The sequence below is a fragment of the Aotus nancymaae genome, unplaced genomic scaffold, assembly GCF_030222135.1.
Source record: "Aotus nancymaae isolate 86718 unplaced genomic scaffold, 86718_ANA_hifiasm-v0.15.2.pri h1tg000044l, whole genome shotgun sequence".
In the NCBI taxonomy this organism is placed as follows: Eukaryota; Metazoa; Chordata; class Mammalia; order Primates; family Aotidae; genus Aotus; species Aotus nancymaae.
Genome location: NW_026988458.1, coordinates 569,443 through 580,138, shown reverse-complemented (window position 1 = coordinate 580,138; position 10,696 = coordinate 569,443). Strand labels below are relative to the sequence as shown.

At 62.7% G+C, this 10,696-nt stretch overlaps 1 protein-coding gene across 2 annotated transcripts in view; it reads right to left on the bottom strand.

The window, feature by feature from the left end:
• Nucleotides 1–2,433: 2,433 nt before the first annotated feature.
• Nucleotides 2,434–10,696, bottom strand: part of GAS6 (growth arrest specific 6) — a 47,686-nt gene continuing 39,423 nt past the window's right edge. Inside the window, exons 11-15 of one of the 2 annotated variants that reach the window (XM_064361820.1) lie at nucleotides 9,400–9,564; nucleotides 8,220–8,388; nucleotides 5,499–5,674; nucleotides 4,128–4,356; nucleotides 2,434–2,907 (exon numbers count right to left, since the gene is read on the bottom strand). In XM_064361820.1, coding sequence (XP_064217890.1) covers nucleotides 2,753–2,907; nucleotides 4,128–4,356; nucleotides 5,499–5,674; nucleotides 8,220–8,388; nucleotides 9,400–9,564 — 894 coding nt within the window. In that variant the 3' untranslated portion in view covers nucleotides 2,434–2,752. The remainder of the gene's footprint in view (nucleotides 2,908–4,127; nucleotides 4,357–5,498; nucleotides 5,675–8,219; nucleotides 8,389–9,399; nucleotides 9,565–10,696) is intronic. The other variant, XM_064361821.1, reaches the window with a different exon arrangement.

The following is a 10,696-nucleotide window of genomic DNA, read 5'->3' as shown; positions in this document are numbered from 1 at the left end:
CCCCGGGCACCTGGGGGACTGGGCTTGGGGTCCCCACCGTGTGAGCAGCCAGTGCCCACCTGTCCTGGCCCGAGTGGAGAAGGCCCACAGTGCTGCTGGACGAAGCTGGCGAGAGCCGTCTCACGCACGCAGGGCTGCTGGCTGCAGGTGGAACCGGCAGGAACCGGCTGCCTGGCGTCTGCCTCTGAGGCAGGTGCTTTACCCGCCTCGCTATTTTCTCACGGTGCCAAAGCAAAAGTTGCCTGTAATGCCTCTTAGACTACGCTGAAGCCCGGAATTAACAGAACTTCTACCCAGATGCTGCCAAGATTTGGGGAAGAACAAGAGGCCCTCACCCGGCGTGTCCTGGGCAAGCGGCGTCAGGCTCACGATGGTGCAGGGTCACGGGGTGTGGCCTGAGGAGCCCAAAACTGGCACCAGGGGTCCCACAGACACAGGGCAGGTCTGCCAAGGACCTTCAGGGGTCACCAGGAGCCTCAGACACCGGGTGGGTCTGCCAAGGACCCTCAGGGGCCACCAGGGCCTGGAGGCTCCATCATGGATGAACCAGGCGACTCTGACCAGCACGGGCTGGGGCCTCAGGGCTGGGGCCCTGTGCATGGTCCCTGGCAAGGAACCCGGCTGGCCATCCATCTGTGGTGCGAGCTCGACCCAGGCTGGCCGGGTCCCTCCGGATGGGCTGGCTCCTGGAGTCTTGAAGAAGCCCTGCTCATTCCACAGACGTCAGGCTCAGGGGCCAGAGGGAAGCCACTCCTTCCCGGCCTGGGGCTGCCCCCTCAGGAGCCCACTCGGCCGATGCCACCTTGTCAGTCCAGCCAGTGGGGCCTCCCGGGTGGCCCTCAAGGCCACAGCCCTTTCTGGAAACCCCTTTGCAGTTGTGTGTGGCGATTTAGCCCTGGACGGGTTCTCAGGGATTCCACCCTTCTCCACCTGGCTTTTCTCTGGGTCAAGTGCCAACCCCACAGCCTGTCCTGCCTGGCAGGTGCAGCTCCGGGACCGAATGGGCTGAGGGGGGATGCAGGTCTGTGGCTGCTACCAGCTGCCTTGTGTCTCACTCTCGCCCAGGGAGCTCCGGGTAGAATCCCAGTCTGGACCTCAGATGCTGAAACCCTCCTTGGGCCCCTGTGTGGGCCCCGCAGTGACAGCATCTGCCCTGGGGGCCCATGCTCGGCCCAGACAGAGGTCCCAGCACAGGCGGCCTCGTCACATGGGAGTGTTGAGCCACAAGTCTTGGTCGTCCCCTTGGGACCAAGGAGAAGCCGTGACTTCAGGGCCCCCACCAGCAGTGGCTCCTGGAGGCTCCAACAGCCTTCCAGACGCAGGCAGGGTGCCCACTGCATTTCCGGGCCCTGGCATTCCGGCTGCCCCAACCTTCCCTGGGGACCTGTGGCCTGCTGGGGTCAGACAGCACCAGTGACCGCTCGACCCCCTTGCAGACAAGGAAACTGAGGCTGAGGAACGTGGGGACCCTGCCAGTGGGGATATGGGAAGCAGGGCCAGCTCTGCTCCTGGCAAGCTCTACCCCAGACTGAGAAAGAGAGAAAGCAGGGTTTCCCTTTCAACAGAACAGGCTTGAGGCCCAGAAGCAAGGGATCTGTGTGGGGAGAGGGGTGGGAATGGCACAGTAGGGAGGGCGGGAATGGCACAGGAGGGAGGGTGGGAATGGCACAGTAGGGAGGGCGGGAATGGCACAGTAGGGAGGGGGGGAATGGTACAGGAGGGAGGGGCGGGAATGGCACAGGAGGGAGGGGCGGGAATGGCACAGGAGGGAGGGGCGGGAATGGCACAGGAGGGAGGGCGGGAATGGTACAGTAGGGAGGGCGGGAATGGCACAGAAGGGAGGGTTGGAATGGCACAGTAGGGAGGGCGGGAATGGCACAGGAAGGAGGGTGGGAATGGCACAGGAAGGAGGGTGGGAATGGTACAGGAGGGAGGGCGGGAATGGCACAGGAAGGAGGGCAGGAATGGTACAGGAGGGAGGCGCGGGAATGGCACAGGAGGGAGGGGCGGGAATGGTACAGGAGGGAGGGGCGGGAATGGCACAGGAGGGAGGGCGGGAATGGCACTGGGGGAGGGGCGGGAATGGCACTGGGGGAGGGGGAGGGGCAGGAGGTGCAGGCATGCCTTGGTGTCTTTTTGCCCTCAGCCCCAGCTCAGGGTCCCTCCCAGGCTGGCTTGTAGGCCGCTGTCCCGAGCAAGGCTTTGTCCGCATTTATAGAATGAGTAAACTGAGGCTCCAGCCCCTGCCATCACTACCAGAGTCAGAGGCTCCCAGGGAGCCAACCATGGCCGCCCATCCCGGCCAGGGCTGGGTTGAAAAGAGGGACCTTTGGAGCAGCTAAGCATGGCGTGGAGTCCCGGGAAGCCCCACTCATCCCGAACGCTGCTATGTGCCAAGAACCCTGCAGGGAGCAGGCAGTGGCCGACGCAGTGTTACAAAGCTTTCTGTAAATATTTTATTTTCCATATTTTAGAGTCAGAAAGAAGCGCTTGGTAATAAAAATAATAGAGAATTATTTTCTTTGAGCCCACTCGGCCCCACGCCGGCCTCCCCGTGCCTGGACCCGCGGCTGAGTGCGCGGCATCAGAGGCCCCAGGTCCATCCACTATTTACAGATATGTTACAGGCCAGGACGGCCACAGAGGAAAGCCCAGCTCTCAGGACTGCCCCGCGCGGTGCGGACACCCCAGGCTCCTCCCTGCTGTTTCAGGCAGAGGCTGAGGGGCCTTCCCTGCTGCGTCCTGTGCGGGCCTAGGCTGCGGCAGGCTCCACGGTGGGGCAGGAGTGGGAGGTGATGTCGCCGTGCTTGTAGGCCGCCTCGTCCAGGTCCAGCAGCCTCCGGTTGACCTCCAGCGTCATGCAGCCGCGGTAGAACGCTGTGACTGGTGCTGAAGTCACTGGCACATCTGGGTGGCGGGGAGAAAACAAACACGTCTTAGCAGGCCCAGCCTGGGCCCCAGGGATGGCCGTGTGGCCGGCCCCTGCGTGGCTCCCCACCGCCCCTCCCCGGCTCCCACTGCCCCCTGCCCGGCTCCCCCCAGCCCCTGCCTGGCTCTCCCCGCCCCGCCCCTCCCCGGCTCCCACTGCCCCCTGCCCGGCTCCCCCCAGCCCCTGCCTGGCTCTCCCCGCCCCGCCCCTCCCCGGCTCCCACTGCCCCCTGCCCGGCTCCCCCCAGCCCCTGCCTGGCTCTCCCCGCCCCGCCCCTCCCCGGCTCCCACCGCCCCCTGCCCGGCTCCCACCGCCCCCTACCCGGCTCCCCCCACCCCGCCCCTCCCTGGCTCCCACCGCCCCTTGCCCGGCTCCCCCCACCCCTGCCCGGCTCCCCCCGCCCCTGGCAGCACTTGTGGCCAGCCCTGGGTTCCCTCTGAAAAGGTGGGATTTCTCTTCCCTAACTTCCCTGTCCCAGTTCGGCTGCAGACCCAGCAGACAAGCAGGAGGCAGCTGCCATCCTGAGCTCTGCAGACGCCTGCCTCTCTTCCCTGCCGGGAGCACACACACTGTCCCATCGATTAAATGCAATCTTCTTCTGGGCCCAATGAGTCATTCAGGCTGCAGGCTTCCTGGCTCACTCTCCTCCTCTTCAAAGCTCTGTTTATTAAAACTAAGCGGAGTCTGTGTCTGGCAGCCAGGACAGAAACCCTGCTGGTTGCCGCAAGTGAAAACCTGCGCTGAGCTGTGGGCAGCCAGGACAGGCACCGGCGTCGGCTTCCACGTGCCTTTCCGCCCAGCCTCCTGGCTCAGGCTGTGGCAAGGACGCCCCAACTTAGATACCGTCCCACCCTCTGGTCTGTGTGGGATGCGGCGGGACACCCTGCTGGATGTGGGAGGGGCTGGCGGTCACTCTGCTGGCTGCTAACAGCTGCGGTGTCAGGCCACGGGGCTTGAGTCAGGCCAATGCTGTCCCCAGTACGTGTTCCTCAGCCTCAGCTGATGACCTGACCGGCACTGAGGCCCACAGTAGCCCCCTAACGACCCACCTACAACCCACCTGCGCTTCCTCTTAAAACAGAAGTCCCTTCCGCGTTCACGACCAGAAACGCCAGCCTGTCCAGGCTCGATCTGGGGTGACCGAGCTGGGCATGCCTGGAGCCCCTCACCTGGGGCGAGCGGGGCGGGGAGCGCCTACCTGGCAGGCCGCCGGCGAAGGTGAGCACGGGGCTCTGGAGGTGCCTGTGGAGCGTGGCCAGCCTCTCCTGCAGCTGCGCGGCGCTCACCTCGCTCTGGCCCCTGGTGCCGTCCACCGCCAGGGTGGCCTCACCCTCCCTCAGCGAGACAGTGACCACGTGCTCTTGACCATCACAGACCTTGATCTCCATCAGGGCCAGGGCCACGCGCTCCACCGCCAGGACCACCAGCTGCGGGGACCGGGAGGTAGTCAGGGCCTGCCGGCCACCCCCACACAGGCTGCTGGTCCAGGCTGGGCCTCACAGCGGCCAGCTGCCCCTACGCTGCACGCCTGTCGCCGTCCTGGGCTCCCCGCAGCCCTGGGTCTGGCCACTCGCTGACTGTGGGTGACACCCCCACCCCACCTGGGGCTCCGCTTCTCTGCTTGTAAAGCCCGGGCCCAGCCTGGGAGGCTGTGGGGGAACAAGTGTGGCCCCCAGGCTGGGTGTGGGAGGGTCGACCCCAGCCCCAGACGTGGGACACACATAAGGCTGGGCCGCGCTTGAACAGGGACTGGTATGTCCCTGGTGGGGACCCAGGACACAGCCCTGCCTTGGCCTCCCAGCCTGGTGGGCACTCCCACTGGCAGCATGGCCCAGCTGCCTGCTCCCCAGCCCAGGGGTCAGCTGTGTCTGCATTCGAGCAGCTGTTCCTTCCCGACCCTGGGGTGTGTCTGAAAGTGATGGTATGGAGCCTCAGCTGCCTGGTGAGGCGCATCTGTGTGAACCAGGCCTGCCACTGTCACCTCCAAGCAGCCAGGAGGACTCTGCAGCCTGGGGTGGGCAGACGTGGAGGACACGAGCCCCTCTGCTTTGACCCACACCTTCCTCCTCCAACCAGAAACGAGGGAGTAAAACCTGTTTGCATCACCTTGACTGTTCTGCGTGACTCCACGGCCCGTGACAGCTGACTTAGTGTGGGGACCGGGTGGGGGCAGCTGCACCCGGCTCCACCCGGCATCCCCCAGAAAAATGCTGTTGGGGGCAGCGGCTGAGGTCACAGATCCGACTTTTCCAGGGAAACTGGAAAACTGAGTTTGCTGCTGAAATCATCTGACCTCAACGTAAGAGACTGATTCAAAATGCCTAAGCCACCATCTGCCCAACCGAACAGGGAACCACGCTGGGGGCCGGCCCTCGGCCAGCCGTGGCTTCACCCTCCAGCCGTGTGGCGGTGTCCGGTGTGCAAACGCCCCGCAGCCTGGAGGGCGGCCCGCGCCGCGCTGGGTCCGAGGCTTTCTGGGATCCCACCCCAGGCCCCTCCGCCCCTGCCAGGGAGCGCGGCCCCGGTGCCCGCGCGGGAGGTCAGGAGGCCCAGGTGGTGGAGGCCCTACCTGCTTCTTGAGCTTCTTCGTGGAGTGATAGTCAACCAGGGCCACAGACAGGGGCACGGCCCGGAGGTCGGCAGCCCAGAGCGCGAACAGCACCCCCGTGTCTGCGGCCGGGCGGATGTGGGCCACGACTTCTATTTCCCAGGTCGACTCAGTCCCGACGTCCAGAGGAGTCCGCACTGCAAGGAAAGCGGGGCATCACAGGGTGGTCCGGGCGGCGGAGACGCCAGCGGGAGGCGGGAGCAGGACCCCGACAGACGCAGTCCTAGCTGCGGGGGAAAGCCATGGTGGCCTGGGCTCTGAGCTGTCGTGGGCGTGCGCGGTCTGGGCTCTGAGCTGTCGTGGGCGTGCGCGGTCTGGGCTCTGAGCTGTCGTGGGCGTGCGCGGTCTGGGCTCTGAGCTGTCGTGGGCGTGGGCGTGCGCGGTCTGGGCTCTGAGCTGTCGTGGGCGTGGGCGTGGGCGTGCGCGGTCTGGGCTCTGAGCTGTCGTGGGCGTGCACGGTCTGGGCTCTGAGCTGTCGTGAACGCGCACGCTCTGAGCTGTCGTGAACGCGCACGGCCTGGGCTCTGAGCTGTCGTGGGCGTGCGCAGTCTGGGCTCTGAGCTGTCGTGAACGCGCGCACCCTGGGCTCTGAGCTGTCGTGAACACGTGCGACCCGGGCTCTGAGCTGTCGTGGGCAGGCGTGGTCTGGGCTGAGCTGTGGTAAATGCACGCGCTCTGAGCTGTCGTGAACGCGCACGGTCTGGGCTCTGAGCTGTCGTGAACGCGCGCGGCCTGGACTCTCAGCTGTCGTGGGCATACGCGGTCTGGCTCTGAGCTGTCAGCCTTTGCTTGGCTCCTGCCTCAGTGGGGTTTTCCACTCATGTGCATCATAGGTAATACACCTGAATGAAATCACGAGGCATCTGTGGCTCATACAAACAGTGCCCCGAAACGCATGTTAGTAGAAAGGGCTGAATTCTGAATTCTGGTTCCCCAGGGAGAAAACCAGCGTGTGTCCTCTCCACGCCAAGCCCTCTGCAGACTGAGAAGCCAGAAGAAACACCTCCTCCCTGTGTTTTTTCAGTGTTTCCATCTCACCTAGAACTCCCAAGTCCTAATGAAGGAGCTATTTTAGGAAAAGCGACCCCAAATCAATGTGTGTACAGATTTGTGATCAGGCGCCTCACACTGCGGCCGAGGCTGGGGTTAGGGTGAATTGTGCCGGCTCCCGTCTCTTTCCCACGGGCTGTGCGCTCCTCAAACCTGCATGGCTGGTCCTGGCTGTCCCCAGCTGGTACCTGCCACGTCAGTTTTCAACAACCATTTATGGCGTCAAAACACAAGAATCAAAAAAGAAACAAAAATACAGCAACAAAACCAAAAAGTAACAAAAATTCTCTCGTTTGCCAGTCTTCCTGTCCCCTGTGAAGGGAGAGATGACGGTATCCTGGGACCTCCCGACAGGACACGCCGGCCGTCATGGCTTCACGAGGGCGCCAGCCTCAGCGCTCCCCGGGAAGGTTTCCCGGCTCCATGGGGCCCCTTGCACGGAAGCTGCGCAGACCTAGGAATCTGTGAGCCTGAGTGCAGGCTCCGTCGCTGCAGAGTGAGCCAGGCCAGCGCCGCCGTTCCCAGCAAATCCCTTCTGTCTCATACGAGACGTTACTGGTCTAGTTTGAGATTCGTGGAAGCACGTGGAGCTCTGACTGCTTCTGTCCTTATAGACCAAATGGCTGGCAGACCGTGAAGGCGCAGTCACTGGAAACGGCCCCCGTGGTGCCTGCATCACCCCTGGGAAATGTGTGATGCTAAGTGGAAGAAGGAATTCAGCACTTCCTATGACATGTCAAACGTTATAATGATGACCTAGATTTGAAAGCACAAAAGTCACGACTGAAGGGAGGACGCCCGTGTAGTCCCTGCGGCCGGCGGCGGGTGGCGCTTTCTCCCAGCTGCCTTTCCTGACACGGCCACGCTGTTGACTCACAAGGGGAAGCGGCTCAGGATGGGGCAGGACCCTCCCCCTTGCTCTGCATGGATGCCCTCAAACCTGGGGTTCCTGCTGGGAGGTCTGACGGAGGGGGCGCTGCCTGCCCTCTGGGAGGAAGGTGCTTCATCATAAACGGCTCGGTGTTCAGGAACAGGGTGGGGCTGCGGTGCCTCAGTGGACCCATGTGGGGTGGGCGTGTGAGGTGGGGTGGAACAGAGCAGTAACCCCACCCTCACAGCAGCCCCTTCCGAGAGCACTGCAGGACTGGGCCACCAGCTTGCCTCCGCCCAGCTGGCCTCCGGCCGCCCGTTTTCAGGCCAAGGCTCACAGTCCCCCAGGCAGCCACACTGCTGTTTCTAGACACCTCCTGTACTGGTGTCTCCCCAGGCCATCGGTGACTATAGCATCCCTGACATTGCAGAGGGCTTCCATGAGCACTTGGACAGGGCTTAAGACTTTCTGCACAGGACCCTCTTAGGCCCTCCCAGCCTCCCCGGCCTCCCAGACTGGCCTGGCAGGCACCTTCTCTGCACGTCTGTCATGTCCTCTTTGCTGGCTGACTCTGAACTGACTGACCTGAGCGGCCATCCTGAGAGCTGGGCCTCCGCCCGCACCCCTGTGCACCCTGCCCTGCCCCAGAGCTGGAGGCGCCTCAGCTTGTCCCACGCTGCCATCCGAGGCCGTCGGCCTGTTTCAGCGTGTGCCTGCCTGAAGGTGCAGCCACAGCCGGCCAGGGAAGAGCCAGGACTCACTGTAGTTCAGGCTGTAGAAGGCAAAGCCATTCCCCGGGTAGAAGGAGCCCCTCTCCGTCACCGAGAAGCACTGCATTTTCGTGTTCACTTTCACGGTTTCCTGGATGGTGGTGTCTTCTCCGTTCATCCAGTTCCAGCTCCTTATGCAGCCATCCAGACGAGGGTTTATCTGGAAAGACAGAGAAATCTCTGTGGATTCCTGGGAGCGAGAGGCCCCGTGCTGGATGCCACCCAGCCAGTGGGTGGTGCCCTCACAGCCCCGGCTGTGCAAATCTACTGCAAAAATGGACCAATCCCACTGGCGGTGGTCACTTCACAGAAGGATTCTTCGCTTCACAGAATGACGCACTGCAGAATACCGATTTCCACTGGGGTATGCTCAGGAGATCGATGTAAAGCTAGGAGAAGACTGAGAAAATGCCAATCCAAGGTCAAACAATACGGATCGTTTAACCATCCAGCGCTCGTGTGAACTTTTCAATATGGCTGTGGGCAAAGCGGGGCAACCCTTTATCTGTGAAACGAGGAGGGGTGAGCCAGGCAAAGTCCTGGCGCACCGTGGGTCTGGAAAGCAGGGTGCCCCTCACACCACCGAAGGGGTGGGTCTCAGCACAGACACTGCGGACACGCAGCACCCACCGACGCAAAGACGTGCGAGCCTTTCTCCTATCTGGTGTGGGAGTGAAAATGCCCAGGATACAGGCCCGGACGTCAGCGCATGGGGCCGGAGGTGCAGATCGGGGCACGGCATGTGCTGTGCTGAGGGAGGCAAGGCGGGGCCTGGAGAAACGGCCCACACTGCCCGCCCCGACACGGCTGCTTTTCCCCTGTGAGACTCACGGCAGGGTTACAAAACCCACAATGTCCTTGGAAATCGTCCAGAAAAGTTTACTGTTCTGTTAAAGAATAATTTCTTTGTGTCTTGTCTCCACTGAAAAATAGACAACTTTATTATCACGTCAGACGGAAACTCAGTCGGGCCTCATAAAAAGATGGTAAAATTAACCACATGGCTGTACCTTGACTTTGTCAACTCTCAGAAACCTTCCCTTCTTCTAGGTCCTCCCCACACGTGGTCAATGGTGAACACAGGGCAGGGCTGAGCTGACCCAGCCTTCCTGCACCGCCCCCCGGCTCCCAGCACAGGGGGCCTCTACCCAGGGACAGGACGGCCACTCACAGGCTGCACCAAGTCCTTCTCATGGAAGGGGATGCCTCCCACGGTGAGGTTCAGATGGAACATTCCTCGCTCCGGCTGGAACAGGTCCCCGGCCACCGCGATTTTCATGACAGCATCTCTGTTGACCTTGATAACCAGACTCCGCGCCATCTCCTCAACGGAGATCTGAAGAGAGGAAGTGCCGTGAGAAAAGGTGGGAGTGCGCGTTCTGAGGGGGCGCCGACTGCAAAGAAAGCACACTCATCCTCACCTGAGCCAGGACGGTCCCGACCTCAGGGAGACACACTCATCCTCACCTGAGCCAGGAGGGTCCCGACCTCAGGGAGACCACCTGATCCTCACCTGAGCCAGGACGGTCCCGACCTCAGGGGGACCACCTGATCCTCACCTGAGCCAGGACGGTCCCGACCTCAGGGGGACCACCTGATCCTCACCTGAGCCAGGATGGTCCCGACCTCAGGGAGACCACCTGATCCTCACCTGAGCCAGGACGGTCCCGACCTCAGGGGGACCACCTGATCCTCACCTGAGCCAGGACGGTCCCGACCTCAGGGAGACCACCTGATCCTCACCTGAGCCAGGAGGGTCCCGACCTCAGGGAGACCACCTGATCCTCACCTGAGCCAGGAGGGTCCCGACCTCAGGGAGACACACTCATCCTCACCTGAGCCAGGAGGGTCCCGACCTCAGGGAGACACGCTTATCCCCACCTGAGCCAGGAGGGTCCCGACCTCAGGGAGACCACCTGATCCTCACCTGAGCCAGGAGGGTCCCGACCTCAGGGAGACACTCTCATCCTCACCTGAGCCAGGAGAGTCCCGACCTCAGGGGACCACCTGATCCTCACCTGAGCCAGGACGGTCCCGACCTCAGGGAGACCACCTGATCCTCACCTGAGCCAGGAGGGTCCCGACCTCAGGGAGACACTCTCATCCTCACCTGAGCCAGGAGAGTCCCGACCTCAGGGGACCACCTGATCCTCACCTGAGCCAGGACGGTCCCGACCTCAGGGAGACCACCTGATCCTCACCTGAGCCAGGAGAGTCCCGACCTCAGGGGACCACCTGATCCTCACCTGAGCCAGGAGGGTCCCGACCTCAGGGAGACACTCTCATCCTCACCTGAGCCAGGACGGTCCCGACCTCAGGGAGACACTCTCATCCCCACCTGAGCCAGGAGCAACTCAACATCAAGGGAGTCCATGCTCATCACTGCCTGGGCCAGGAGGGTTCTCAATGCACCAATGTGTTTTCTCATAGAAAACCTGTAAAGTCGAACACTAGATACACTCTGTTCC